The sequence below is a fragment of the Canis lupus genome, chromosome 3, assembly GCF_048164855.1.
Source record: "Canis lupus baileyi chromosome 3, mCanLup2.hap1, whole genome shotgun sequence".
Lineage (NCBI taxonomy): Eukaryota > Metazoa > Chordata > Mammalia > Carnivora > Canidae > Canis > Canis lupus.
In genome coordinates this window covers 6,399,162-6,426,866 of record NC_132840.1, presented here as the reverse complement: position 1 = coordinate 6,426,866, position 27,705 = coordinate 6,399,162, and the positions used below count along the sequence as shown (strand labels likewise).

The 27,705-nt window shown below is 44.0% G+C and overlaps 1 protein-coding gene across 2 annotated transcripts; it reads left to right on the top strand.

Moving 5' to 3' along the window:
• Positions 1-442: 442 nt before the first annotated feature.
• Positions 443-27,556, top strand: DYNC1LI2 (dynein cytoplasmic 1 light intermediate chain 2). 2 transcript variants are annotated; one of them, XM_072814253.1, is made up of 13 exons: positions 443-602; positions 716-789; positions 2,733-2,849; positions 8,359-8,589; positions 13,968-14,137; positions 15,775-15,868; positions 16,889-17,024; positions 19,194-19,305; positions 20,098-20,157; positions 21,091-21,132; positions 21,520-21,637; positions 22,939-23,055; positions 24,588-27,556. In XM_072814253.1, the coding sequence occupies exons 1-13, from the start codon at positions 496-498 to the stop codon at positions 24,686-24,688; spliced, it is 1,479 nt and encodes a 492-aa protein (XP_072670354.1). In that variant the 5' UTR covers positions 443-495; the 3' UTR covers positions 24,689-27,556. The 2 variants fall into 2 exon arrangements, with proteins under 2 accessions (XP_072670354.1, XP_072670351.1); XM_072814250.1 differs by lacking the exon at positions 24,588-27,556 and adding an exon at positions 23,875-24,044.
• The last annotated feature ends 149 nt before the right edge of the window (positions 27,557-27,705 follow it).

The window sequence follows — 27,705 nt, the reverse complement described above, 5'->3', positions numbered from 1 at the left end:
GCAGGTTTCTTGAGCTTTGCAGACTTCAGGCTCCTTGTCTGTAAAAGGGTTAGCTGGGCTTCGGTGAGATAACGTGGGAGCGGGGCACTGTGGCCACCGGCCTCGCGTTTGGCCGCCCGGCCCCCGACGGCGCTCGGCGGGCGCGCGGCGGGACGGGGACCCCAGTTCGGGTGCGCCGGCGCCCCTTGGCCAGCAGAGGCCGCGCGCGCCCCGGGCCGGGCGGCTCCCGCCGCCGCCGCCGCCGCCTGTCTGCGCATGGCTGCCCCGGCGGCCGCCTGACCGCCGCCCACGCTCCGGCAGCTCGGCGGCCGCGCGACCGTGCGGGAGCTGAGGGGCGGTGGGCGCGGCGGAGCGGGCGGGCGGGCGGCGCGGGCCCGGCAGGGCGGGCGGCGGCGGGCGGCGCGGGCGGCGGCGGCGGCGGGGCGGCCCGGCCGGGTCCTCGCGGGTCCTCGGCGGGCCCGGGGGAGGGCCCTCTTTGTGGCTGCAGTTGGCAAGATGGCGCCGGTGGGGGTGGAGAAGAAGCTGCTGCTGGGCCCCAACGGGCCCGCGGTGGCGGCCGCCGGCGACCTGACCAGCGAGGAAGAGGAGGGCCAGAGTCTGTGGTGAGCGCGCGGCGGCCAGGCCGAGCCGCCGACCCGGGGGCGCGTCCGGCGGGGGGCGGGCGGGGCGCGGGGGCCGGCTCGCGGGGCTGAGCGCTTCTCCCTTGTCCCCACAGGTCCTCGATCTTGAGCGAGGTGTCCACCCGCGCCAGGTCCAAGCTGCCGTCCGGCAAGAACATCCTGGTGTTCGGTGAGCGCCGGGGCGGGGCGTCGCCCGGGAGGCCGGGGATGGCGGGCGCAGCCGGAGAGGCCAGCCCCCCGCGCCCCGCCGCAGACTCTGGGAGGTGTCCTTTGCGGAGGCCGGAGGCCGGAGGCCGGAGGCGCTGGCCTGGACCTGCCGCACAGTCCTTAGTCGTTTGGCCGCAGCGTCAGCCTTGCTTGAAGCGTCTCTGACGTGCTGCGCTGGTCGCCGCGAGGCCCCCCAGATCGCCTGTGTGGGGTGGGAGATGAGGGCATGAGGTTAGGGGACGGGGCCGCGGAGCGAAGGGACTCGGGTCAGGGCTGTGGGGAGTGGGCGCCGGGGTCACTCCTTCATCTCCCTGAGGGGTGCCGGGTCGGGGAGACCCTGCAAAGCACGGGGGTTCCCGGGAGTTCGCACCAGGGACTTTCCCGCATTAGTCCAGCGCTTCTGCTGGGTTACCTGGGTCAGGTTGCTTAGTGGGTCTGGTCTCAGTTTCCTTCTACGAGTGAGGGCGTTTGATCGGGCCCATTGATCAGAGAACCCATTTGTGGAGCCGTTCCTGTAGGCTGGGCGACTGAGACAGCACGGACATCCCTCAGACACTGCACAGGAATCTCAGGCGAATGAGGGACGATCCGTTGGTCGCCGCGCTACATGGTGCTGGCGTGGCCCGATTATGTGGGAGCATCACCTTGCTTGATGTGCAAGAGGATGCTTTTGGGGTCAGGTGTCTAGAAGGTTAAGTGTTAACCTGCAGGGGTACAGAAGGTTAGTGTTGGCAGGAACACAGGTGACAGGAGGGTGTGGGGGTTTGGAAGTTGCCAGAAGCTCCTTGTGGAAGATGATTAATGAAGTAAGTTGGGGCACATTGTGGAAGGCTGAAGAGTTGATGCTTTTTCCTGGCGGCTCTTGATTCTCAAGGGCCTTTTTTTGTTTCTCTTCCATCCCCTAATCCTCCTGGCAATCGCTGGTTAGGTGGTTTTCTCAGTGTTTTTGAAGGGAATTATGGTCTTTAAGTGATTGCTACGGAAGGTCGTAGAGAACCTTTAGAGATCTTCAAGAACTGGGGCGTCAAGGTCATGGGGTCTGTGTTTTAGGGAATTCTGGCAGCAGCGTTGCAGGTGGCAAAAATGAGCAGGTATTGAAGTGAGGCTGACGAGTGTTCACGGCCCAGGTGGGATGTGGAGTATCTGAGAGCAGTAGTGCCGTTGGGGATGGGAGGGCGCCTTTGACCTGTGGAGTGCCTCTCATTTTTCATGTACTGTAATTCCGTCTTATTAGATCCTAAGGGTCCCTAGTAACGTTTCTGGGTGGTGGATCTGAACGTTTTAAGAGATTTTTTTCAGAGGTGGGGGTGGTTGTTACTTGGAGGGGGAGGAGGAGGCGCTTGATAATTACTGAGACCGTGCTTCACAGAGTTTTGCTCAGGTCTGTAATTATTTTCATCAGTATCTTAGCTTTCAGGATGTTTATGAAAGAGAGAGGTACTAAAATCAAAAGTGAATAATAGCTTCTCTTCTTCATGATTGTGAGGCAGGATCAGACTTTTTTTAGTTCAAATTTCCTGGGCTTTAAGGTTAATTGTATTTTGAAAATTTTGCTTTTTTTACGGTAAAAGTTTATTTTGTGAGAAACTAACTCCACCTTTAACTTCCCCAAATGCATGTCTTAAAAATTGTAGGTAGGGCCTATCAATCTACCTTATTCCTTTTTTTTTTAAAAATAAAGATGACTGCAGTAGAGTATCATTTTAGATCTTGGAATTTGCCACCTTTGCCACCACCCCCAACTGCTCTTACAGCAAAGCCTGCTTTGTTTATGATGAAAGCAGGTGAGACCTCAGCAGCAGGCTTTGCATGAAATTCTTACTTGTTACTTGTATAAGTGTCAAGACTCCCTGTCCTTGCCCAGAATAAATGGTACACTTTTCCTTATATATATATTGTTTGTAGGTGAAGATGGCTCTGGTAAAACAACCCTCATGACTAAACTTCAAGGAGCTGAGCATGGCAAAAAAGGAAGAGGCCTAGAGTATCTCTACCTCAGCGTCCATGATGAGGACCGAGATGGTAAGTGAGGTGTTGGTCCATGGTAAGGGGTATGTGCACACCTTGGACTCTGTGGTTCTGGCTCTGTGCTGTGTCTCGGCACTCTCAATTTTCTGTTTAGTTCTAAGAGAGTCAGTCATGGAAATAGAGGAAATGTATGTCTTTGCAGGACTTTACCCATTTATTTTTAAGTTTACTTATTTAATCTCTACTCATCATGAGGCTCAAATTCACAGCCCCAAGATCACGAGTCACATGTTCTTTCTGACTGAGCCAGCCAGGCGCCTCTACCCACTTTTCCTTTTTATAGTATGTTAGTCAAAATGAGGAATTGGGGCTGTTAGCTATTGCTCTGGGTAGCCCCTAATTAAAAGGAGATATTGAAGGTAGAGTTTCAGATGCACATAAAGGTAGTAAGAAAGATATTTTTTAAAGCTTCTAAAAAAAATGAATACATAAAAGCTTTGGACTTTTCTATGAGGAGAAATGCTTGGCAGATTGATTGGGCACATTGTTACTCTACCACTTTCTAGTGGAGAATCTAAAATTGGTATGATTCAGAGAATAACAGCTTAATAAATATTCACAGGAGAGTTTTCTGAGTCTTTTTGTGACAATGTAGAAATGCTAATTTCCTGTGTTTCTTTCAGTGGAGGAAATAGAGGCTTGGAGGTGTTCTCTCTTAATTCCTTCTCTAGAATATGGGTAGTAAGTTTCCACCTACAGGGTAGTTGGAAATCTTGAAAATAGGTTAAGCACTCTTTTTTTCTTTTTTTAAGATTTTGTTTATTTATTCATGAGAGATAGAGAGAGGCAGAGACATAGACAGAAGGAGAAGCAGGCTCCCCGAAAGGAGCCCAATGCTGGACTCAGTCCCGGACTCCGGGATCACGCCCTAAGTCGAGGGCAGACACTCAACTGCTGAGCCACCCAGGCATCCCCATAAGCACTCTTATAAGGATTAGATATGACTTAAAAATTATTTCTTGGGACACCTGGGTGGCTCAGCGGTTGAGCGTCTGCCTTTGGCTCAGGACATGATCCCAGGGTCCTGGGATCGAGTCCCGCGTTGGGCTCCCTGTGGGGAGCCTGCTTCTCTATGCCTATGTCTCTGTGTCTCTGTGTGTCTCTCGGGAATAAATAAAAAACCTTAAAAAAAAAATTCTTTCTTATGATTATGAATTGGTTTGGAGTAATCATTTTTGGTTACCGCTACTTCATAATGCCTGCTTTATAAACTTAAGCTTTATGAATGGCTCCAGAACAAATAATCATTGGTCCTAAGTTTCATTTGTAGGGCAGCCCTAGTGGCGCAGCGGTTTAGCGCCGCCTGCAGCCCAGGGTGTGATCCTGGAGACCCTGGATCGAGTCCCACGTCAGGCTCTCTGGGTGGAGCCTGCTTCTCCCTCTGCCTGTGTCTCTGCCTCTCTCTTTCTCTCTCTCTCTCTCTCTCTCTGTCTCTATGAATAAATAAAGTCTTTAAAAAATTAAAAAAAAAAAAGTTTCATTTGTAGAAGGGTTATCTGTGTAGCCTAAGGGTGATTTCATTCACTTAAGGGTGTTAGATTACTTCCTTTATGTTTGCTTTTACCCATTTAAACGGTAAAGATCACAGTGTGAGGATGATTATGTAAGGGAGCAAATCCCACCATCTCTGGTTCCCCATTTCTTTATTGCTAAAATGAAGAAGATGGACCTAAGTCCTTTCCAGCAGTATAATTTTTTGATCTCCAAGACTCATTTAATAGAGGTCATGGATAAGGATCGCTTATTAAACCTTGGACACCTGCATTTTATTAATGTTAACTGAGTGGTCATTTTAGAACCCCAGGGATTTGATTCCTGCTTCTCCTCTCCTGGCTTCCTTTGCTGTGCGGAACCTTGCCTGAAAGATACGAGAAAGAGAGAGATAGGAGGTAGGCTTGATGCTTAGGGTTCTTCTTGTATAAGGAAGACAGGCATTCAGGTGCCCAGCTGGACCCACCAGCGTCAGTGTGAGTAGGGCTGGGACTGAGGGGCCACTGAGCCAGGCTTAGAGGGCTTCATATTATCTGAGTCTTTTGCAACCTGTTTCTGTTGGGCAACATGGTTATTGTGGAAAGCACTTGGGTTTTGGAGCCACCGGAACTGATTCAGAGTCCTACTTCTATAATCACTAGTTGTGACTGGCCTAAGCCCTCAACACCTCAGCTTTCTTGTTTGTAGAATTGAGTAACAATAACTATTTTGTAGGTTGACGGAATGAGAGGTGGTGTGTGTTAGGTGTAACCGACTACTTGAGACACAGCGGTAGCTCTAGTACCTTTATAAAAGTATAAAACTTGGGTAGCCCGGGTGGCTCAGCGGTTTAGTGCCACCTTCTGCCCAGGGCGTGATCCTGGAGACCCAGGATCGAGTCCCACATCGGGCTCCCTGCGTGGAGCCTGCTTCTCCCTCTGCCTGTGTCTTTGTCTCCCTCTGTTTCTCTTTCTCATAAATAAATAAATAAATAAATAAATAAATAAATAAATAAATAAATAAATAAATAAATAAATAATATTTTTTTTAAGTATAAAACTTGATGTAGATATTCTGTGAATTTTGGTAGCTACTTGTATTAAGATGGCATAACCATGTATCATGCCAAAGCGTCATATTAACGATTCATTTGCTTTTGAGTTGAAGGACATGTCAACATTTATTTCAGATTCCTTAAGGTTGTCTTAAAAATTTCCTGGTCTCCATTTAGACCTACTTGCAGGTCTTTTTTTGATGGAGGAGTTGCCCTTACCAATGGCTAATTATACATCTTTCAGCAGTATTTTATTGTGTGATGTGAGTGGGTTACAAATAATAAATTTTGCAGAAAATCACACAGGTCGAGTTAATGGTCTCTGGCTTGTCCCTCGTTTGTGGTGGGGCATGACACATCAAAGAAGCACTGCCTCTAGGGTTGTGAGCATCCGTTTAACATCACATGTGGTGTGTGTGATCTCCATGCACATGGCTGATGATGTGTGGTGGGCAGTGGGAAGAGAAGCTGAAGAAAGGAACCATGTGTGGTGAGGGGAAGACCTTAAAATCAGTGGGTTCCAGGTACAGAGTAGTATCTTTAAAGACATCGATAGAATCCAAACCAAAACCAGTCTAAAATGTATTAGAGGGCAGCCCCGGTGGCGCAGCGGTTTGGCGCCGCCTGCAGCCTGGGGTGTGATCCTGGAGACCCGGGATCGAGTCCCCTGTCGGGCTCCCTGCGTGAAGCCTGCTTCTCCCTCCGTCTGTGTCTCTGCCCCTCTCTCTGTGTGTCTATGAATAAAAAAATAAAAAATCTTTAAAAAAAAATAAATAAAATGTATTAGAAATTTTAAAGTGTAGCTAGATGTAGATGCCTTATTATATTGTTGAAGTACAGTCATGAATATAAATTTTTAACAGCATTATGTTTTAACGAATCAGTTACACAAAAGATAGCTAACAAAATATAGGTTTTTAAAGTATTTTGGAATTTATTGGGAAAGAAGTTAGTGAAATGATACTTTTGATTGTAGGAGTTTTCCCTCAAGGCACTTTCGTGAGAAAAATATTTCTCAAAAATATCTAAAAATTTTTTATTTATTATTTATTTAAAGATTTTATTTATTCATGATAGACACACACACAGAGAGAGAGGGAGAGACACAGGCAGAGGGAGAAGCAGGCTCCATGCAGGGAGCCCGACGCGGGACTCGATCCCGGGACTCCAGGATCACGCCCTGAGCCAAAGGCAGGCGCTAAACCGCTGAGTCACCCAGGGATCCCCAGCTAAGCCCCTAAAAATTTTTTTTTTTAATTTTTATTTATTTATGATAGTCACACAGAGAGAGAGAGAGAGAGAGGCAGAGACATAGGCAGAGGGAGAAGCAGGCTCCATGCACCGGGAGCCCGACGTGGGATTCGATCCCGGGTCTCCAGGATCGCGCCCTGGGCCAAAGGCAGGCGCCAAACCGCTGCACCACCCAGGGATCCCCTAAAAAATTTTTAAAGTAGGTTATTGTGGAAAATTATTTTTTATGGTTTGATCATCTAGGTATGATTTTGAAGCCCTGTGCTTCGTTAAATGACAGCAGTTGCACATTTGTGTGTATGTTTAACTTTTTATTATGGAAAACAAAAAATAGATATAGCATAGACTTATTAGGATCACAAGCTCCGATGTGTTACTTGCCTTAAACCGTTACCTTAAACAGTTCTTCAGCAGTTTTATTTCAACCATACACTCACTTGCTTCTCCACGCTGGATTATGATGAAGCAAATTTCAGACATTATATCATTTCGTTTGCAGATCCTTCCATATGTATGTTTAAAAGATAAGGATTTTTTTTAAAGAGTTTTTATTCATTTGATAGAGAATGTGTGAGAGAACAAGCAGAGGGAGGGTTAGAGAGAGAGACAAGCAGACTCCCCGCTGAAGAGAGTCCAACATGGGGCTTGATCCCAGGATCCCGGGATAATGACCTGAGCTGAAGGCAGATGCTTAATCAGCTGAGCCAGCCAGGTACTCCTGAAAGATAGTGATTTTTAAAAACATAACTATATTCTTTTACCAAAAAAACTAAATCCTTAATATCACCAGGCACCCAGTAATTCATACCTCAATTTGTATACATTATGATTTTATCTTGGCATTTAAACACAAAGGTCCTGTCTCTTTGGCACCCTCTGTAGTATGTGAACACACTGCTTGGTGTGCCTGACAAGAAGAGCTTGTTAATAACCGCGGGCTCTTCATCACAGCTTGCTGCCCCATTGATTGATGATAGCTGAGGAAAATGGGTTATGTAGAATGTGGTACAGTTGACCAGTGAACATTTTAGCTTTTTTTGTTTGTTTAGATTTCATTTATTTATTCAGGAGAGACCCAGAGAGATGGAGAGGCAGAGACACAGGCGGAGGGAGAAGCAGGTTCCATGCAAGGAGCCTGATGTAGGACTCGATCCTGGGTCTCCAGGACCACACCCTGAGCCAGAGGCAGATGCTCAACCACTGAGCCACCCAGGAGTCCCAATTTTAGCTTTTTCTTATTGAAAGCTAAAATGGCTTTCACCCTTTATTCCTCAGACATGGCTGGAGTCTATTTAGATGTGGATTTAATGTATTATGGTAATTAAAATTTTTTAAAGACACTTTGACCAAGGATTACTGCCCACTGAGCACTTGGACTCTTTTCCAGTGAGGATTTCTTTTTGTGTTTTGTGTGGAATTCTATGGTTGTCACCTTCAAGTTTTTTTTTTTTAAAGAGTTTATTTATTAGAGAGTGTGCACACAAGAGTGGGGAAGGGTAGAGGGAGAGGAAGAAGCAGGCTCCCTACTGAGCAGGGAACCTGCCGCACTGAGGCAGGGCCCCATTCCAGGACCCCTAAGATCATGACCTGAGCTGAAGGCAAACACTTAACTGACTGAGCCATCTGGATACCGTGCCCTCAGGTTCTTCTTGATGTGGCTTTTTTCAGCTGTGCTGATGGTCATTGTCAGGTAGTAACCTAGCTTTACTTTTTTTTTTTTTTTTTAAGATCACACGCGCTGCAATGTGTGGATTCTGGATGGAGACCTATACCACAAAGGCCTGCTGAAGTTTGCAGTTTCTGCTGAGTCCTTGCCGGAGACCCTGGTCATTTTTGTTGCAGACATGTCGAGGCCTTGGACTGTGATGGAATCTCTACAGAAATGGGCTAGTGTTTTACGTGAGCACATTGATAAAATGAAAATTCCACCAGAAGAAATGAGGGAGCTGGAACGCAAGTGTAAGTAAAATAGAATTTTCTTAATTGGAAAATTCACTAGTCTCTTGAATGGTTCAAGCCACCTTCCTTTCAGTGTCAAGAGGTTACAAAGCTTCCCTTACAGAATATTTGGTTTTGTTTGCACCATTTACCTCAAAATTGCTCTTACAAATTCAGTAGTCAGTATTTAAAGCAGTCTTATGGGACGCCTGGATGGCTCAGCAGTTGAGCACCTCCCTTCTGCCCAGGGTGTGATCCTGGAGTCCCAGAATCGATTCCCACATGGATTCCCTGCATGGAGCCTGCTTATCTCTCTGCCTGAGTCTCTGCCTCTCTCTCTTTGTGTCTCTCGTGAATAAATAAATAAAAATCTTTAAAAAAATAAAGCAGTCTTATTCTTTTTTTTAAAGATTTTACTTATTTACTCATGAGAGACAGAAACAGAGAGAGAGAGAGAGAGAGAGAGAGAGAGAGGCAGAGACACAGGCAAAGGGAGAAGCAGGCTCCATGCAGGGAGCCTGACGCAGGACTTGATTCCAAGTCTCCAGGATCAGGCCCCGCACTGAAGGCGGTGCTAAACTGCTGAGCCACCCGGGCTGCCCCAAGCAGTCTTATTCTTAAGCATCACAGTTGAAGAAAGTAAATGAGTCCATATTCCTTATTATCGTCATTGGTTCTTTTTTAAAGTAAGAGTTCTTCCCTCCCCCTCAAATTTGGATCAGTTTTGTGGGTCTTTACGCTTCTGTGTTAGTCTGGCTGCTGAGTTAACATCAGTGGGTGTGGAGATTTACTGTGGGATCTGCAACTTGAGTCCATTGTGCTGGGATTCCATTGATGCCCTATGGACTCTCTTGTTGACAGGTTTAAAGGAAGCCCTATAAAAGACAAATCTTTCAGCTTCTACCTTCATTCATTTTGGGATCCAGCAAATAGGATTTTAGTTAGAAATAGGAAGGTTTTTTGTTGCTGTTGTTTGTTTGTTTTAATTAAAATGGAAAACTAATTTAAGACTGAGGACACCCAGGTCCTTTTGACAGCAGAGAACTTTCAAATTAAACGAAGTTTGTTTTGTTTTCCTTAATGTGATTCAGAAACTTACTTTTCCTTTCCCTTGCTTCTGTGCACTTACATCAGCTTCTGTCTACTCGCCAGGGAAATGGGAGGGGCAGGGGCTAGAGCTGTGGCAGTGTTCACCAGTAGCAGTCTTGGGCAGGGCTGGCTTTTTTCCACAGGATGACATCATTGCCTTTAGTGAATTAATGAGGACTTCTAGGGCATGACACACTGGATCTTCACGCTTACTGGCAGAAAGGTTCAGAAATTTTGATGTGCTTTCCAAATCAGAGCTCTTGCTGTGTGCCTTCCTATCATAAATTCCTCTTGTTCCTGTCTGACATTAGCTAAAACAGAGTTTATTTAACATCTAATTCTTTGGTCTGCTGCGTGCATGTGTGTTTCCTGGGTCACCCGCATGTGTGCTACAGTGGTTGTTATGCAGCTCAGCTCGTCTGTCTTCAACCACTGACCTTTCTAGATAATGCCTCTTTTTTCCCTGAAATAGAGACGATAAAGACTACTTCTTAGAATAGTTCTGAGGCTGAAGAGCTGTTTGTTTCTCACTGCACATTTAGCATATTACCCATATTAATCGGTTAATGCCCTGGAGATTTCAGCCTCTGAATCTGTTTTCTGTTATAACCTTGTGAAGATTTTTAAAGCAGAAAACAAAGATCAAGCTAAGGATATTATTCTTTCCCAGATAGGGAAGGTATATGTCTTGTACCAGGTCTGTTCTGGGAATTGGAGATGTACACAGCCGATAAGATGCCTGCTCTTCTGAGCTTGTATTCCCATAAACTATTGAATTTATTTTGTGCTTAGTCATTGGTGTCTGTCACTTAGGATTAGATTCAGCTGCTTGTGACACAAAACCCAAATTAGCAGTGGTTTAAGAATGAAGTTGATTCCTCTGTCCTGTAAATGAAATCCAGAGGTAGGCAGTTCAGGCCTGGAAAGCAGCTCTGAGAAGGCAGGTCAAGGACCCTGGCTTCTTTCTGCTTATTGCTTTGTCATCTCTAGGGTGTGGTTCTCTTCCTCGGGACAGCTGGAACTGTAGCCTTCACATCCGTGTTCCAGGCAGCACATGGAGGAAGAGGAAAGAAGAGCTGAAGGGTGCATGCTCAAGTCTTCCTAAGGAGGCTGGGAAATGTAGTTCTGTATAGCCATGTGTTCTGTGTATCAGGGTTGGGTTTGGTTATGAGGAAGAAGAGGAGAGGACACGGGAGGGCAACTAGCGATTGCTGGAACCACGTCTGTGCCTCATGACTCTGGTTAACCTTCTGAAGGCCTTTGTTTTCACTGCCCTTCCTCTGAGATGTTTGGAGGGTAATCATGTCTTTGTGTTGCTTGTTGAAGGAGTGCCTTTGTTAGTGCTGGCTTTAGGTTACATTTTTATAAAGCAGTCAGCCATCTTCTTGCTCATCAGAGTCCCGTTTTGCAGATTAATTGGACTCTAGGTATTGTATTGAATGGGTGAAGGGCTGTCACCCAGCCTAGTTCCCAATCCAACACCAGTCTCTAGTCTTTTAAGTTTGGAATGCTGCTCCACAGCGAGCCGCTCTTTGAGATTTTGGTTCCCCAGTGGTCCTGAATCTGACAGCTGTTTGGCTGGCAGTAATGGGGGAGGGCAGAGCAGCACCAGAGCTGCTGGAATGTGGTGCTTGTGTAGGTTAGTCTTTCTTGCTTTATGTCTGGGGCTTCCCTTGCTTATCAAGTATAGAAAAAAGATTAGGGGGCAGCCTGGGGGTGGCTCAGCGGTTTAGCACCGCCTTCAGATCAGGGTGTGATCCCGGGGTCCCAGGATCAATTTCCACGTTGGGTTCCCTGCATGGAGCCTGCTTCTCCCTCTGCCTGTGTCTCTGCCTCTCTCTCTTTCTCTCTCTCGCTGTGTGTGTGTGTGTGTGTGTGTGTGTCATGAATAAATAAATAAAATCTTTATTAAAAAAAAAAAAGATTAGGTACTGTTTGTGGGATCTTTCCAGGACTGTGGAACTAGTGGGTGACCAATGAGGTGGGAGGAAAAAGATGAGAAGTGGCAGCAGCTAGGGTACAACACTCTGATCTCCTTCCCCTACCCACTTCCACAAGATGCTAAAGGAGGACCCCAGGTGTACTTTGAAATGTTGGCCATCCCACCATTAGAGAGAAATTATTAATGTGGTATGTGTTCAGCCTAAGGGAAATGCACATTTTATTATCTGAATTACACATTCTTCGTATTTATCTTCCCTTTATACCAACTTCTATGTATGCATACTTACTCTGCCTTCCAACTTTCTAAAATTCTCATTTCTTAAAAACACATGCATGTTTCCTATGGTTGCTAGATAGTCATAGTTAAGTCATTCCTTTAGACAGTGACTAGTCTAACCCAGGGTTTCCCAACTATTTTTACATCCTGGCATAAGTAGAATACAGCAGTTCACGCAGGGCACTGGGTGATAGAGTTTCCTGGAGCATACTGCTGGAGCTGCGCCCCCCACCACCCCACCGCCTCACTTTCCCATGGCCATTTAGCCAACTTGTAACTTGCTCCAGGCTCTGCCATGCTCCCTGTCTTGGAATTCCTGTTTGAGTGCATCATGTGATGTTGGGCAGTGATAGGTGTTACCCAGACTTAAGCCATTGTATCTTCTATTGATTTGAAGATTTGTTAAAATGCTTTCAAGGATAAAATTTGAGAACCTGTGATTTCCTTAAAATCCTTCAACAACCGTGCTAAGTTCATCAGAAAACCCTTCTCTGTTTTGTTTTGTTTTTTAATACAATAAAGATCTCTTGACTGGAGTGTTTATATTGACAATGAAATTACATGAATGAAAAAAAAAAAGAAATTACATGAATGAGCTTAATAAAGAGAAGTTGTAGGGTTCCTGGCTGGTTCAGTCGGCTAACCGTCCAGGTAACTGTTGATTTCAGCTTAGGTCATGAGACGAGCCCCAAGTCATGCTCTGCACTGGGTATGGAGCCTGCTCAATATTCTCTCTCCCCCTGTCCTTCTGTGCCATCCCCTTTCCCTCTCTTAAAAAAAAAATGTTTAAAAAAAAAATGTTTGAAACCTGTTCTGTGGACGGAAGAGTATGTGCACCTCTCTCTAGATTCTCTTTAATACAGTTACTTCCTTTTCTTTTTCTTTCTTTTTTTTTTTTATTTGTTATTTCCTTTTCTTAATGAGCATGTTGTAGATGGGACTAAAAGGCATTTTAGTCCTTTTGTCCTTTTGGGTGTAGAAGGATAGAGCTGTGTGTTTGCTGCTCTGGCTCAGAGTAGCTTTAATTATTATGTCCTTGTTCTCTGGCCTACATGTAAGCCTTGAAATACCCACAAAAAGTTATGGGTCCATGGACTTTGTGTTCACTTAGCTTAACCAGGGCAATTGACCGTTTTGAACTTGAAGAAGGCCTCCCCATGGGATTGCACTCTTGGCCTGAAGTAATGACTGTGTGTGCCAAGAATTGGGCATTATGCTGCTGATTTCTTCATATGTTAGGCAGGAAGAGGTCCGTCAGCACCGCATAGTGACTCAGGATCTTCTAAAGATGAGATAGTCCACGAGAGTCAGAGAATGATGAGAAGTGGATGGGCTGGCCAAGCCCTGCGCGCTCCTTGGTTTGGACATATGTCGGCTCTATGGAAACAGCATGTTCTTGTGGAATTCAGATGGTTTTACTTGGCTTTTTTTTTTTTTTTTAATGTTAGGTATATAAGAAATGTGGTTTATTTTTCCTAATAGAAACTATTAAAACCTTAAAAAAATTTTTTTAAAGATTTTATTTATATATGGGGGGGAGGGGCAGAGACATAGTCAGAGAGAAGCAGGCTCCATGCAGGGAGCCCGATGTAGGACTCGAACCTGGGACTCCAAGATCATGCCCTGGACCGAAGGCAAACACTCAACGGCTGAGCCACCCAGGCATCCCAAAACCTTAGAAATTTTTAAAACCTGTTTAAGGGATACTTGGCTGGTTCAGTTGATAGAGCATGCAACACTTGATCTCAGGGTTGTGAGTTCAGGCCCCCACATTTCGTTAGAGAGATTACTTAAAAATAAAATCTTTAAAAAAAAAAAGGTAAACCAAAAAAAATTAAAACTGATGTAAAAGCTGGATATAAGTAAAGCTGTCCAACAGAGAGGTATGACTGCTACTCTGAAGTTACAGTGCTCAAAGTGAATGTCAGAATTTTGCATCACTACATCCAAATCCCTAATTTTGCAATAGGGCAGATTTGGGAATTTTGTCACCACTCTTTATGTTTTGTGCTTATTACTGTTTTTTTGGTTTTCTAGAACTGACCTGTGTGGTTTTTATTTGTGTGTGATTTTCTTTTCCTTTTTTCAGTTGTGAAAGATTTTCAAGACTATATTGAGCCTGAAGAAGGTTGTCAAGGTTCCCCACAGAGGAGAGGGCCTCTGACCTCAGGTCCTGATGAAGAAAATGTTGCTCTGCCACTTGGTGACAATATGCTAACCCATAATCTGGGAATCCCAGTGTTGGTGGTGTGCACAAAGGTATGTGCCCAGGAATTCTACATCTGGCTGGGTTTGGCCAGTGAACAATCACCATCTAAAAGAAACTAAGAGGCTTTACTTGTATGTGTTCCTATAGGAGAGTTGTACTAATTCGGGATTCATTAAAGTACATTGATTAGGTCAGGCTAGAAACTATTGTCATATAATGTTGCTAATGGAAACATGACATCACTCACTTTGTTCATAGTTTGAGTTAATTTTTCTGTGAAGCACTGTCAGCTTTATTGAGTGAGTCAAACTCAGAACTAAAAGCAGTTTTCTTAAGGCTCTGTGAATCAGTTGATCTTGCCTAAGCTGATGGTTAAAAAATAATATGGAAGAGCAGAATTATTTAGGGTTTTGATGTCTTAAAGTCTGTTGGATTTGAGGTGATTTTCAGAAATAACACTAAAAACAGAAGGAAGGGAACTCAAAGTTTCAGTTTGTTCTATCCTGTAGAATGAATATATGGGAATGAAAAGTTCAGTCATAGAAAAATAAAATTATTTCTCTTACAAAAAAAAAGTTTTAAAAACATTTTTCATTTTTGGGATGCCTGGCTGGCTCAGTCAGAAGAGCATGGGACTTGATCTTGGGTCATGAGTTTGAGTCCCACATTGGGTGTAGAGATTACTTAAATAAAGAAATAAACTTAAAACACAACATTTTGGGTTTTAAAAGTACTTTATTCCCGACCACAGAGTGTGCCATTTGCATTATATTCTGTGAGACAAGAGTTCTATGGTTTGTACAGTGCACAGCTATGTCTCATGGGCCTGCTTCTTGATGTGACTATTTGTTTTTTTTGTTTTGTTTTGTTTTTATTTATTTATTTATTTATTTATTTATGATAAGCACACAGTGAGAGAGAGAGAGAGGCAGAGACATAGGTAGAGGGAGAAGCAGGCTCCATGCACCGGGAGCCCGATGTGGGATTCGATCCCGGGTCTCCAGGATCGCGCCCTGGGCCAAAGGCAGGCGCCAAACCGCTGCGCCACCCAGGGATCCCTGATGTGACTATTTGATTCTTAAAACAACTGTGAAGTGGGCAGCCCCAGTGGCTTAGTGGTTTGGCACTGCCTTTGGCCTGGGGTGTGTTCCTGGGGTCCGGGGATCAAGTCCCATCTTGGGCTCCCTACAGGGAGCCTGCTTCTCCCTCTGCCTGTCTCTCATGAATAAGTAAATAAAATGTTAAAAAAAAAAAAAAAAAAAAAACGGTGAAGTGATCAGACTGTTAACATCACCACTTTATGGCAACCTGGTGGCTCAGTGGTTTAGCGCCACTAAACCCAGGGTGTGATCCTGGAGACCTGGGTTCGAGTCCCACTTTAGGCTCCCTGCATGGAGCCTGCTTCTCCCTCTGCCTGTCTCTGCCTGCCTCTCTCTCTCTCTCTCTCTCTCTCTCTGTGTCTCTCATGAATAAATAAATAAAATCTTTTTTAAAAAAAAATCCCCACTTTATAGCTCTGGAAACTGTGGCCCAGGATGAAAGAAAAGTCTCCGGTTGCTTTTGGCTCTTGCTAATTAATGCTCAGACCTTTGGCTATGGCTTTCTTCCTTGGAATTATGGTGCTGTTCCCATCCTCAGCAGGAAGAGAAGCAAAAGATGACTTCTTTCTCTTTCTGTCTTCCTGCAGTGTGATGCAGTGAGTGTCCTGGAGAAGGAGCATGATTACAGGGACGAGCACTTTGACTTCATCCAGTCACACCTACGGAGGTTCTGCCTTCAGTGTATCCTTGGAGCACTGTGTCAGGGCATGGGAGCACAGGCTCCCCTCTCTGCTAATCTCTTCTCCAGATGGGGCGACTTCGGAAAGCTAAAGTACTTCCTGAATCCAGAACAGTCTTCCATCAGAGAGAAATTGTATACATCTTTTTACTAGTTTTGTATTTTACTGTATTAGAATTTGAGACTTACTAATTTGTGTCTTATATCACTTACTTTTAATGCTGTGCATTTGATAAGACTTTCATATTAAGAAAGCAGATATGGGTAGTCTTACTGCCAAATTACTTTTATTCTATTTTAGAAATCTTTTTAAACTTTGCTCTTTTGCAGAAAAGAGTAATTACCCAACACAATATTGTTTTAGATACCATAAAGTGTATCTTTTTTTTTTTTTTTCCCACAAAGTGTTTCTTGTTTATGTTTTGTACTGCCCACGAGAGAGATACTGTGTTAGCAGTCTTTTGAGTCTTATTTCTGTAAAAATACAATAGCAGTTGTTGCTGCTATAGTCCTATACCCTGGGATATGGGAGTGAGGGATAGGTTCCTACCACTTCATCTAGGCCTTTTATCTTGTCCAGCTCAGTGGAGAGAGCTGATACGTATGAGGTACCCATTTTTTGTAAAAGATACACCTAACAATAAGCTGGGTCACATATGAACATCTATCTAGGAACAAATCTGTGTACCTTGGATATGCTGAGGGTGTTTTCCTGGGCTGACCTTAGAGCCATTAACTTTACTGCTTAGGAACCAACCTTATGGGTCAAAAGATAGCAGTATGTGTTAAAAAATGAAGCGTGTGGCCTATGCCAGCATCGACATGCTTTTCACTTTTGACATAGTTCATCTGTTACTATTACTGTTTTAGCTTTAAAAGTTTGAACATTTTCTACTGATCTTGTATTGATCAAAAACTGATTAACCTGTGAGTAGTTCTTTGAGGATTATGCTTGTATGTGTTTGCTTTTGTCTGCTTTTGTCTCCTGCAGTGAATTGGTTTTCCTTAAGCAAATTGATTAGATGGAGCAGCCTTGATTTACACATCAGTGAAGGAGGAGAAAAACCTCGACTTGTTGTATAAGTACATTGTTCATAAAACATATGGCTTCCACTTTGTCACACCTGCCTTAGTTGTGGAAAAGGATGCAGTTTTTATGTGAGTTCCTTATAGGTGATTTCAAATGCTACCCTTTATAGTACATTTGCTCTTCACATTTTATCCTTCCAAGTAAGGTACCTTCTGTCTCTGTCATACACAGCCAGGTTTCTACTGCCTTGGGGCGAAGTGCTTGGGCTGAACCTCACAGGGGATAGATACACTCAGCTTCTTCCCAAATTACTTGCCATCCAGATACATGCCTGCTTCTAGTCTAAGAAAAGTAGGTTGAGTGAGGTCGGGAGTGCTGCATTTCTTCATTGAGAGCAAGGTGCCAAAACTTAAGCCAGCCATTTCTGCCACTTACTGTCAGCTCTGATAGAACACCGGCTGGAGGAAGGAGTTGAAATGTAGGGAGTTGGGCTTTGGAAACCCTGATGTCTTCCATTGAAGCATCTGATTTCTCTGCCCATTGGCAGGGATGGTACAGGCACCATCATTGGTGTACCTATCAGCATAGGCTTTAGCTATATTGAATGCTTATTGTGTTTTTGGCATTTCATATTTTAGGAGCCACTGGGACTGATGGTTCTGGGCAGAGACTTAGGTACCTGTTTGTTCCAGTTGGTGTCTTTCTGTCCCTGGAGAATGATGAGTGTTTTGGATGCATGAGTTAATGTTGAAGCTGTGGGATCTCTGAGAGACTTGTGCTAGTAGATCAGTGTTTGTAGGCTTAGATAATTCTCTTTTCTCTTGATTTGGGAATTACAGTTCATTCAGCAACTACTGAGCACTTCCTAGGTACCCAGGTTCTATGCTAAAGACACAGAAATGAATGTTCATATGGTCCCTGAATATAGTGTTGGGGGGCAGGGCTAGGGCAGTAATGGGGTGGTGGGGGCAGTGTGACAGGGAGGGTAGAGGGGCTGATGCCAGAAAGCGGAGTGTGTGTGTGCTAGGCAGGCCAGAAGTAATTGGGGTGGTGGGGAGGGATGGTTTCTGGGAGGGCTGAAGATAAGAAAGCCAAGAGCTCTTGGGACTGAATAGGGTTGCTTCCTGAACATTCAGGGAGAGCCTCATTTGGGCTGCTCACAAATGGCAGGGCTAGAGCCTTGGATGGAGTTTTAGAGAATTGTTGTCTAGAGCAGTCAAGCAGGCACCAAAGACACAAGCTCAGTGAGTAGATGTGTGTGCCCAAATCACTTGGGATCCTGAGGAATAAGAATCCCAGGAAGACAGGTTGGGGATGGGTGCTGATCTGGAGAAGAGAAGCATCTCACAGCTTCTGAAGAATGCCTGGGTCCTGCTGATGTCTTGATCACATCTTCTCCCTTTGCATCTTTGATCCTGTTGTTGATTTAGCTATTTGGGAGCTCTTGAAGTCTGCAAAACCATTTGGGTGGAGCACCCTGGCTAAAAATGCCATCTGGGTCATAGAGCTCTGAAGCAGAAGTTACATAGGGAAAGGGAGGCCTCTGAGAACAATTAGTTGCCATTTTTTACAGCTTGTAGAGTTCGCGAGTGTGTTGTGTAGGACATTTTGCAGTTGTTCTTTGAGGAGAGTCTGGTGGGAATGTAGGTTACTGTAGTTTAACTTAATGGAACCTGGGTGCCATCCTGCTTAGTGATATCAATTAGGGCAGCACCCATGAAGGAGCCTCAAGGACTCCTAGTGTCCCCCTGGTTTGGGGCCCAGGAAAGTGCAGGTCCTGATGCCTTGCTTTGCTCTACATCTTCCCACACAGTAACATTAATGAAACAATCCATGAAAAAACTGTTTTCAGAAGAGTTCTCAGAGTTCCTGTACACCAAAGCCCAAGAGAAACCATCTCGTCCTGGGTTCTGTCCTCTGTGCGGTTTTCTGCATCCTCCGCTCTGTCAGAACAGGGCCCCTATTGTATCCTTGCTCTTCCGGGTGGAGTTGTGTGGAAACTCTAAACACTTCCTGTGGGTCAGCATGTGTAGCCCGTGAGATCTCATTCTGGCTCCTTAGATCTTGGGCCCCAAGAGCTCAGTCTAGAGCAGGACCTGCGATGTCAAGCTGATAGGTTATGCCAGCACTAAACTTTGACTTGTCTGCCACAAGCTACAAGGCAGCCCCAGCAACTACAGATCAGATCTTGTGGGAAAGGCTCTCTCACTGGGGAGCCCTCTTTAACCCAGAATGTGCTCTAAAGTGTGCTATGAGGCAGTCCCAAGAGAAATCAATCCCTGTTTCCTTCCTTTTAGACCTGCAGGCTGGGACAATGAAAAGAAAATAGCCATTTTACATGAAAACTTCACAACTGTGAAGCCAGAAGATGCATATGAAGATTTTATTGTGAAGCCACCTGTGAGAAAGGTACCCAAGTCAGTCACTTTGAGTTGTACGGTTTGTGTTTTATATTTTGTTTTTTTGGGGGTGGGGGGTGGCGGGGTATGGGAAAAGAAACCTATAAAGTATGTTGGGGCACCTGGGTGGCTCAGTCATTGAACAACCTACCTTTGGCTCAGGTCATGATTCTAGGGTCCTGGGCTTGAGCTCTGCATCGGGCTCTCTGTTTAGTAGAGAGTCGCCTTTCCCTCTCCATCTGTCCCTCCCCACTGCTCATGCCCTTTCTCCCTCCCTCCTTCCCCTCTCTCTAAGGTAAATAAATAATATCTTAAGAGATACATGTTTTACACACTGACCCATTTTCGGGAGAAGAAAAAAGTAATTAGACGGCCTTTAAAAAAAAGTTCAGCTCAAGTCTAGTGTTAAGTACATAGTTACGGGCGGTGGGCCATGAGTGATGGAGTGCCCACATAGGATTGGGTTGTGGTTTCCCACTAAGTCCTGACGGTGCCAGCACTGCCTCTGGATACCTGTCAGGAGATCTCTGTGCTCTTCTGATCTGCAGGCCCTGATCTGGGAGGTGTTATATAGAATCTACCAGACTTTAAAATGTCAATTGGTGACATGCCAAGCCTGTCTTGTCTTGGAACAGAGTTTGTTCCAGGCTAGAGAAACATAACTGTGCAGTTGCAGCAGGGACTCTTCCTCAGGCCTGTGTTGAGACCTGAACCCAAGATTCTTCTTTCATTGAGAATTCTGACAGCAGGTTGGGTGTTCTTGGCCTGTGACCACAAATGAGTATGTCACTTCACTTCACAGCTGGTCCATGACAAAGAGTTGGCAGCGGAAGATGAGCAGGTGTTCCTGATGAAGCAACAGGTAAGAAGCAGCAGTGAAGCCAGAGGATAGGCCTTCTCATGCATGAAATGCCAGTCCCCTGGGGTGAGGTTGAGGGCAACACAAAGAGCCTCTAGCATTAAAGGGGTTATAACCAGGTCTCCTTGTTCCCTCCCATTTCTAGTATTGGTACAGAGTAGGTATTAGACTGTCTACCTCAGGTGATCCCCTGCCTGTTTGCAGAGTCTTTTTTTTTTTTTTTAACTTATTTATTCATGAGACACAGAGAGAAGCAGAGACACAAGCAGAGGGAGAAGCAGGCTCCATGCAGGGAGCCTGACGCGGGACTCGATCCTGGGGTTCTAGGATCATGCCCCAGGCCAAAGGCGGCACTAAACCACTGAACCACCCGGGCTGCCCCTGTTTGCAAAGTCTTAACAATGAGAGGCTTAGTATTATTTTAAGTAGCCTTTCTCTCTGGAAATTAGGTTTCCTGGCAGTTACCAAGTGCCTTTCCCTCACTCCATTATTTTACATAGCCCCAAACAGCAGGTCAGCTGACATATCCATTTTGGATAGGAGAGTAACTTCCCCAAGCTGACAGTTCAGAATGCAAACCCACTCTCACCTTTCTGTTCTACTAGGACTGTTAGGCGTGTCTCTTAGACGTGTCATGGGTCTGCCTGATGGTGCAGGCAGCTCAGCAGGTTGGAATGTTGGTGGTTCTTTTGCCAATTGATCCTGCCTCCTGTGGTCTCCTTGCTTTCTTAGCTCCAAAACTGTTTATTTGGATTATTTTTTTTGCCATATACCAAATTGCTAAATTTAAACTTTTTGCATGCATAGTAGATATAAAATCTATGACTTAGTTGTTGTTATTGGTGCCCCCTAGTGGAATACTGGAAAGTGTTTCTGCAGACCTTCCCTGCACTCTGCAGGCCTTGGTTAATGGCCAGTGTGTCTGTCTCTTTGCAGTCACTCCTTGCCAAGCAGCCAGCCACGCCCACGAGAGCCTCCGTGAGTACCTTAAACTAAATGGGGCCAGTGTTGTAAGTGTCTTCAAACTTTATGCCATTATTTCTAGGAGCGTATATGTGTGTGGGCTTTTACATTTTTGGAGAGAATTTGGTTTCCCTAAAGGGCCAGGAACATAATAGGGACTTCAGAAAATGATGAAGGAATATAGTTCTGGGAAATAGAGTGAGCAGGCCTTTTTATCTTGATACCTGTTCTCTAAGGAGAAACAAGTTCTAGAAAGAGACTGAGCTGAGGAAAAACCTCCCAGTCCTGCCACCCCTCTCCCAAAACTGAAAAATATCCTTCAGAGAATGTCTTCGTTTTTGGAGTATGTATTTCCTGTTATTTTTTATGCCTATATGTAACTTGGGCTGGTTTTGGACTTAGGAATCCCCTGCGAGAGGATCCTCTGGCTCTCCAAGAACTCAGGGCCGGGGAGGACCAGCCAGTGTACCTAGTGCCTCCCCAGGCACGTCAGTAAAGAAGCCGGATCCAAACATCAAAAGTATGTATCCTGTCTCTGTGGAGAGTGTTTAATCTTAGACCTGAGCCGTGAAGGGGCTGGGTTACCGGGTTTGATGGTGCAGACTCATGACAGCTGGGTTCTTTTCCCCAGGAAAAGGGGCTATTTTCCATTTTGCCTCACTCAAAGGGAGGGGGCTCACCGTTGGCAGAGACCAAGGCCTATCCCTTAGTTGGAATCAGTGGCCCTTGCATCTTGCTCTGTGTAAGACCTCAGGCTATGCAGAGAGGAATGCAACATAAGTCATTTTAAAATGTGTGTTTTGAGGGGCTCATGGCTGGCTTAATTAGTGGAACATGCGACTCTTGATAGCAAGGTTATGAGTTTGAGTCCTGTGTTGGGTGTGGAGATTACTTAAAAATAATTTTTTATTTAAGATTTTTTTTTAAGATTTTATTTATTTATTCAATTTTTTGTAAAGATTTTATTTATTCATGAGAGAGACACATAGAGAGGCAGAGACCTAGGCGGAGGGAGAAGCAGGCTTCCCGTGGGGAGCCCAGTGCAGAACTTGATCCTGGGACCCCGGGACCATGACACAAGCCGAAGGCAGATGCTCAACCACTAAGCCACCCAGGCGCCCCCCAAAATAAAAGATCTTAAATAAGTAAATTTTTTAGAACATGTATTTTGAAAGGTGCCTGGCTGGCTTAGTCGGTAGAGCATGTGACTCTTGATCCTAGGGGTCATGAGTTCAAGCCCCACACTGGGTGTGGAGATTACTTTTAAAAATAAAGTAAATACAATAAAGTATATATTTTGAATCCTTGGTTTTGTTTCTCATTTTTATATGATTACCATTTATGAATTATGGAATTTTCTTCCCTCTTCACTTCTCTTGTCAAGGTCACTTACTAGTTTAAGTAGCCCTTATCCCAATAACTTAGTAATACCCAAAGATGTTGGCTGCAATGAAACTCTCAAAACAAAATTTTATTTAATCCTGGCATGTGTGATAACTATCTCCTATTTAGAATGAGCTTTTCACAGCAGCTTTGGAGTGTTAAAGGCTTACAAAATTTTGAAAAACACTGCCTTGTAGACAGGGAGATGATGTGGAGCATGAGTTATATTATGTCCCCAAACAGATGGGAAATCTAAACAGGTTTGCACTTAATTAATCATGCTAACACGTAATTAGCCTTGGCAGAGGCAGTATAAAAGGAATCATGGTAAATGAATGTGCTCAGTGTCTGGGGAAGATGATAGCCACAAATGGATAATTCCACGCTGAAAATTAGTTTTGTGGTGATGTGATGCTTTTTTTGTTAATGTTTCCATAGATAATGCAGCAAGTGAAGGTGTATTGGCCAGCTTCTTCAACAGTCTGCTGAGTAAAAAAACAGGTTCTCCTGGAAGTCCTGGTGCTGGTGGTGTGCAGAGCACAGCCAAGAAGTCAGGTACTGAAGGGTCCTTGGAGACTTCTGATCTTGTGGCTGAGCAGTGTTGAGGGTGGGGGATGGACGAGAGTGTCTGCTTTTCCCTGACATGTTCTGAACAGCCAAGCAAGTAAACACATCTCCAGCTTATACTGAGCAGTTGGGTGAATTGAGGTATATTCTAAACTGTACATGTGACCCTGGTGTCAGAACTATTGATTGGAGGTCATTGTCTAGCATGTAACATTGACATTTTATTTATTATATTTAATTTTCTGTGATCCTTTATAAAGATTTTTGTTCACTGTCCCTAGTCTTTTTTTTTTAAGAGGTTTTTTTTTTTTTTTTTTTTGAGATTTTATTCATAGAGATGCAGAGAGAGAGAGAGAGAGAGAGAGAGGGGCAGAGACACAGGCAGAGGGAGAAGCAGGCTCCATGCAGAGAGCCCGATGTGGGACTTGATCCAGGGTCTCCAGATCACACCCTGGGCTGCAGGCGGCGCTAAACCGCTGCGCCACCGGGGCTGCCCCACTGTCCCTAGTCTTGCCATGAGCTGGAGCCTGTGAACCCTCCCGGTCTCACCAGAAGGGCATCATTTCCTCTTCCATGAAGCTCCCCCCTTGTTACACTCCTCTCTGTGGCAGCCCACCTCCTGTCCTTCCATGTGGGCCATAGGGCAAGTCTATGTCTTGGAGGCCTCTGAAACAAAAGAACTAAGTTCCTTGGGAATTACCCATTTTGCTAGGAAGCTTGGGGCCCTTTTAAAAAGGGTTTTGCTTTTACTTTTTCAGTGACTCTAAGGAATGTTAATACAGTGTTTTCCCTAATTGGTGTTTTCAGATGAAAGAAGGCCCGCAGGAGATCACTCCATCCTCAGGTCAGCCAGGCCTTCAGGGGCTCCTGAGTTCTTGGAGACTCTCAATCCGGTCTGGTGGCCCAGGCTCTGGGCTAGTAACCCCTCACAGGGGATAAGGGTCATTTCCAGGCCTCGTTAGCACTTGATAACAAAGGAATGAGTACTGACTTTGTGCAGGATTGAAACGTCTGACCTTAGTCTTATATGATTATTGAAACATGGTATTTCCAGACTACCTATATGAGTTACAGTTTATAATTAAAAACAAAACCAAACACTTGTTCTGTCTGAGGCAGGGAAAGTAGTTTGAGCAGAAACTCACACACCACCTCTGAGAAGGTGGTGATGACAGTGCATGAGGTTGGGGTTGGGTGATGAGAGTGTTTTCTGAAAGGCCCTTATAAATTTGGCACGAATGCATGCCCAGACACAGGGCAGTTATGTATTCAGGGAACACAGACCTGTGATGTTAGGAATTAAGGAAGGGTTGAATTAGGGTATCTCCTTATAATCATTGCAGTGAAAAAAAGACTTGCTTTCATTCTTATTGAGGTTTGTTATCACCATAAGTAATTATAGAAGTCTTTTAGTTTAAAAAAAAAAAAGTCTTTTAATTTTAAATATTCCTTTTAAAAAATTATTTGCTGTTTTCTCATCACTGCTGCCTTTTTTTTTTAATTTTTTTAATTTTTTTTAGGACAAAAGACTGTGTTGACAAATGTTCAGGAAGAACTGGATAGAATGACTCGAAAACCAGACTCCATGGTAACAAACTCTTCAACAGAAAATGAAGCCTGATCCTCCTTAAAAAGTGCATATGTAAAATGACCAAATAACTATGTATATTGATCTGCTAAGACAAGGATTTTTCTGATATGGCACATGCTATCAGTTTTTTGGGGCAGGGGAGATGAACTTAAAATATACTTCAGTGACTCGTCCGAGTATGAAATGCACATTTAGGAAGATTATGTGTCAGACCCCTTTGTTAAGGATAACCCTTGGACTCTCAGGCATGCAGCTCTCTCATGGGAAGCAAGTGCAGCTGGCTTCTGGTGGAAGGGAAGGTAGATGAGAGAAAGAGGGCCCGCTTTCTTTCAGAGTGGAGCAAATGAGACCAGGAAATCATTGATCAGAGGGTGGTTAGTCTGACCAGTTGCGTGTTAGCGAATTCACTTGTTCTTGGGAAGCAGATTAAGTAGCAGCAAGTCCAGGAAAGAGAAAGACTGAAAGGAGGAATGAGAGAAGTGATGGTGGGGAAGCTGAATGTTGAAGGAGATGAGGAAGGCAGAGATGAGCAGTGTGAGTAAATACTGTGTGTTCAGTTGAAAGTCGAATAATCATTTTTAAGACTTAAAATCAAAAGCATTTCCAAACTAAACACTAAGAAAGAGGGAATTAGACTTGTTCTGAATGCATCTTTAACTTCAGACAGATTTGTAGACTGTGGGGATGCCTGAGTCAGGTGGAGCTGACACAGGGGTGGGGAAGATGGCAGCTGCTCCAGACTCGTGTGTGGCCCAGGCCATGTCCTCGTGGAATGTGCTGGGCTCCACGCGTGTGTGTCCTGACAGACAGTCACTATGGGACGTGTTTAAAGTCAGCAGTTACAAAATTAGTTTACTTTGAATTGTGTTTTCTAAATAGCTCCTGCTTTGTTTTTTAAATTAAAAAAAAAAAAATTTTATACTACCACAGGCTGGCCTACTAATAGAGAATGGATAACCAACCTCTCATTTTACCATAATGCAATGTGCTACAGAAAGTTTGAGGGAGGTTTATAATGTAATTGCACTCTGATGAATTGGCTTGCACCAATCCCTGCCTTACGGTCTGTGGAAACCTTCACAGAGTTCCATTGATGCAAAAGGGTCTTGTCCTAGCTCTCTGGTCTGATCAGTGCTATCAGATGGACAAATAAGTGTGAACGTTATATATTGAAAATGGAAATGATACAGTTCTCTTGTTTGTGTTTTTCATAAAATGTAGCGTTTTTTTCCTAATGGAAATGAGTTTCAGTGTCTCCATTTAGGGCAAATTATTCACATCGTCATGTCGTACCACTATTCTGGAATGACTTCTGTGGATTTGAAATGGCACTTTTAATTTTATATGTGACACAGAATATTTGAATGCAAACACTACCATTAATTTAATGTATAAAACATTTGTTGTCAAACCAAGGGAAAAAAAAAACACAGCTCACTTATGTGGAGTTTACTTTTTTTATGTGAATGTTTGTTGTACTGTGTCTGAGCATAACTTCCCTAATGTCATTACTTTTACCTACCACATTCGACTGACCACTAACATAGTACTGGGCATAACTTAATATCCTGTGTTATATAACAAGACTCTAAGACTGTCTTGAATTGCTTTTTTGTAAAGGTCTGAACACTGTTAAGGAGAAAGCTGAGTATTTAGTTGCCTTTCTGACAAAAATAAGTTTCTTGTGCCAGTTTTATTGTTAAAAATATACTTTTTCACCCCTTTTTAAATTCAGTTTTTGTTTTTAAATGTATCGTGGCTTCCAATGACTAGATTGTCTAGATAATGACAGTAAACTGACTGTACTAAGGATAGTTGTGGTGTAGTGACCAATAGATGCCCAAACGATTGTGACCATGTTGATGGTGGGGTCACTTAATCCCTCTATAGCAGCTAGGGTGGGGGTGGGGGACAAAATGAGTGACCTCAGAAACAAAGAATTGTTGGAAAGGCACATGCCTACAGGGGATACAGTGTGATTTCAAATTTTAATGCAAAATTTTACTTTTAAAAATTTTTTGTCATTTAAACTGATAAGCACTTTTGTGTCAGTATAAAATGTACTAAAACTGATGAAATGCTAAGACACCTGTCTTGTGAGGGAAGGTTTCTTGGAGATCACTTTTGGTTTCTTATGACAAGTGGATGCTCCTAGTAACAAGACACTGGTGCACGTAATGTCATGTGCTCAGTGGTTGCCAAAGTCTACCAACTTTGGGGAGCTGCAGGGTTCTTTTGGGGGTGGGTGGGGGGGGAGGGGAGATATTTTTTCTTATTTTGGGGTTTTCAAGCAGTGGAACCAAAGGCCGAACAGTAAACAGCCTTTACTTTTTAAAGTAAAATTCCTTTTATTTGCAGAATACACTTGTATGGTAGACTGTTAAAGACAATTTTATGACTATTTATATATATTATAGTGATTACATCTGCTGTTTGTCTTTGAAATGGAAAAATCAAAGAAATAGCCCAACCTTGAAGATGTGGCCCCAATATGGGCCAGAATTGGTCTTTCCTAAAAATGCAACGGGTATGCTGCTAGAATTATTTAATTTTGTTTGCACTTTTTTTTTGATTGGCATTTTAAAATCACTATTTAAACTGAAGACGTTGTCGTGTTTTATTAGTTTAACAAAGTTGAAAAGTGACTGCTCTGTACATCATGACCTTTAACAATGTTGATGCTGTAAGTGAAAGTTCACTGTCGTCTCTATACTAAGTTTATTAGTGTTTTTAACTTAAAATTAGGACTGCAGATTATTCCCCCACCAGCCTTAGTCCAGGGGTGTGGCTCTAACCGGATGCAGTTATGCAGTCATGTGGAACCTTGCTTTCTAGTGCTGGAAAAGAAGATGTCTCTAATTACTGGCTTCAATAAATACGAATCCAGACTGCTTACAACTTTTGGTGACTTTCTTTATGACAAATAATCTCACTGAAGATAAGTTGAATTATCTGCTAATCATATGGCATATCCACCATGTAGCAAAAAATGTATACCTCTCACTAAAAATTAATAGAAATTCTGTTAAAGAAGAAGCATTGAAGCC

Bases quoted from the DNA above. Each gene is read 5' to 3' on its own strand.
- DYNC1LI2 (XM_072814250.1), top strand. From the start codon at position 496: ATGGCGCCGGTGGGGGTGGAGAAGAAGCTGCTGCTGGGCCCCAACGGG. The intron at 2,850-8,358 runs GTAAGTGAGGTG...TTTTTTTTTAAG, and splicing joins CCATGATGAGGACCGAGATG to ATCACACGCGCTGCAATGTG. The intron at 20,158-21,090 runs GTAAGAAGCAGC...GTCTCTTTGCAG, and splicing joins TGTTCCTGATGAAGCAACAG to TCACTCCTTGCCAAGCAGCC.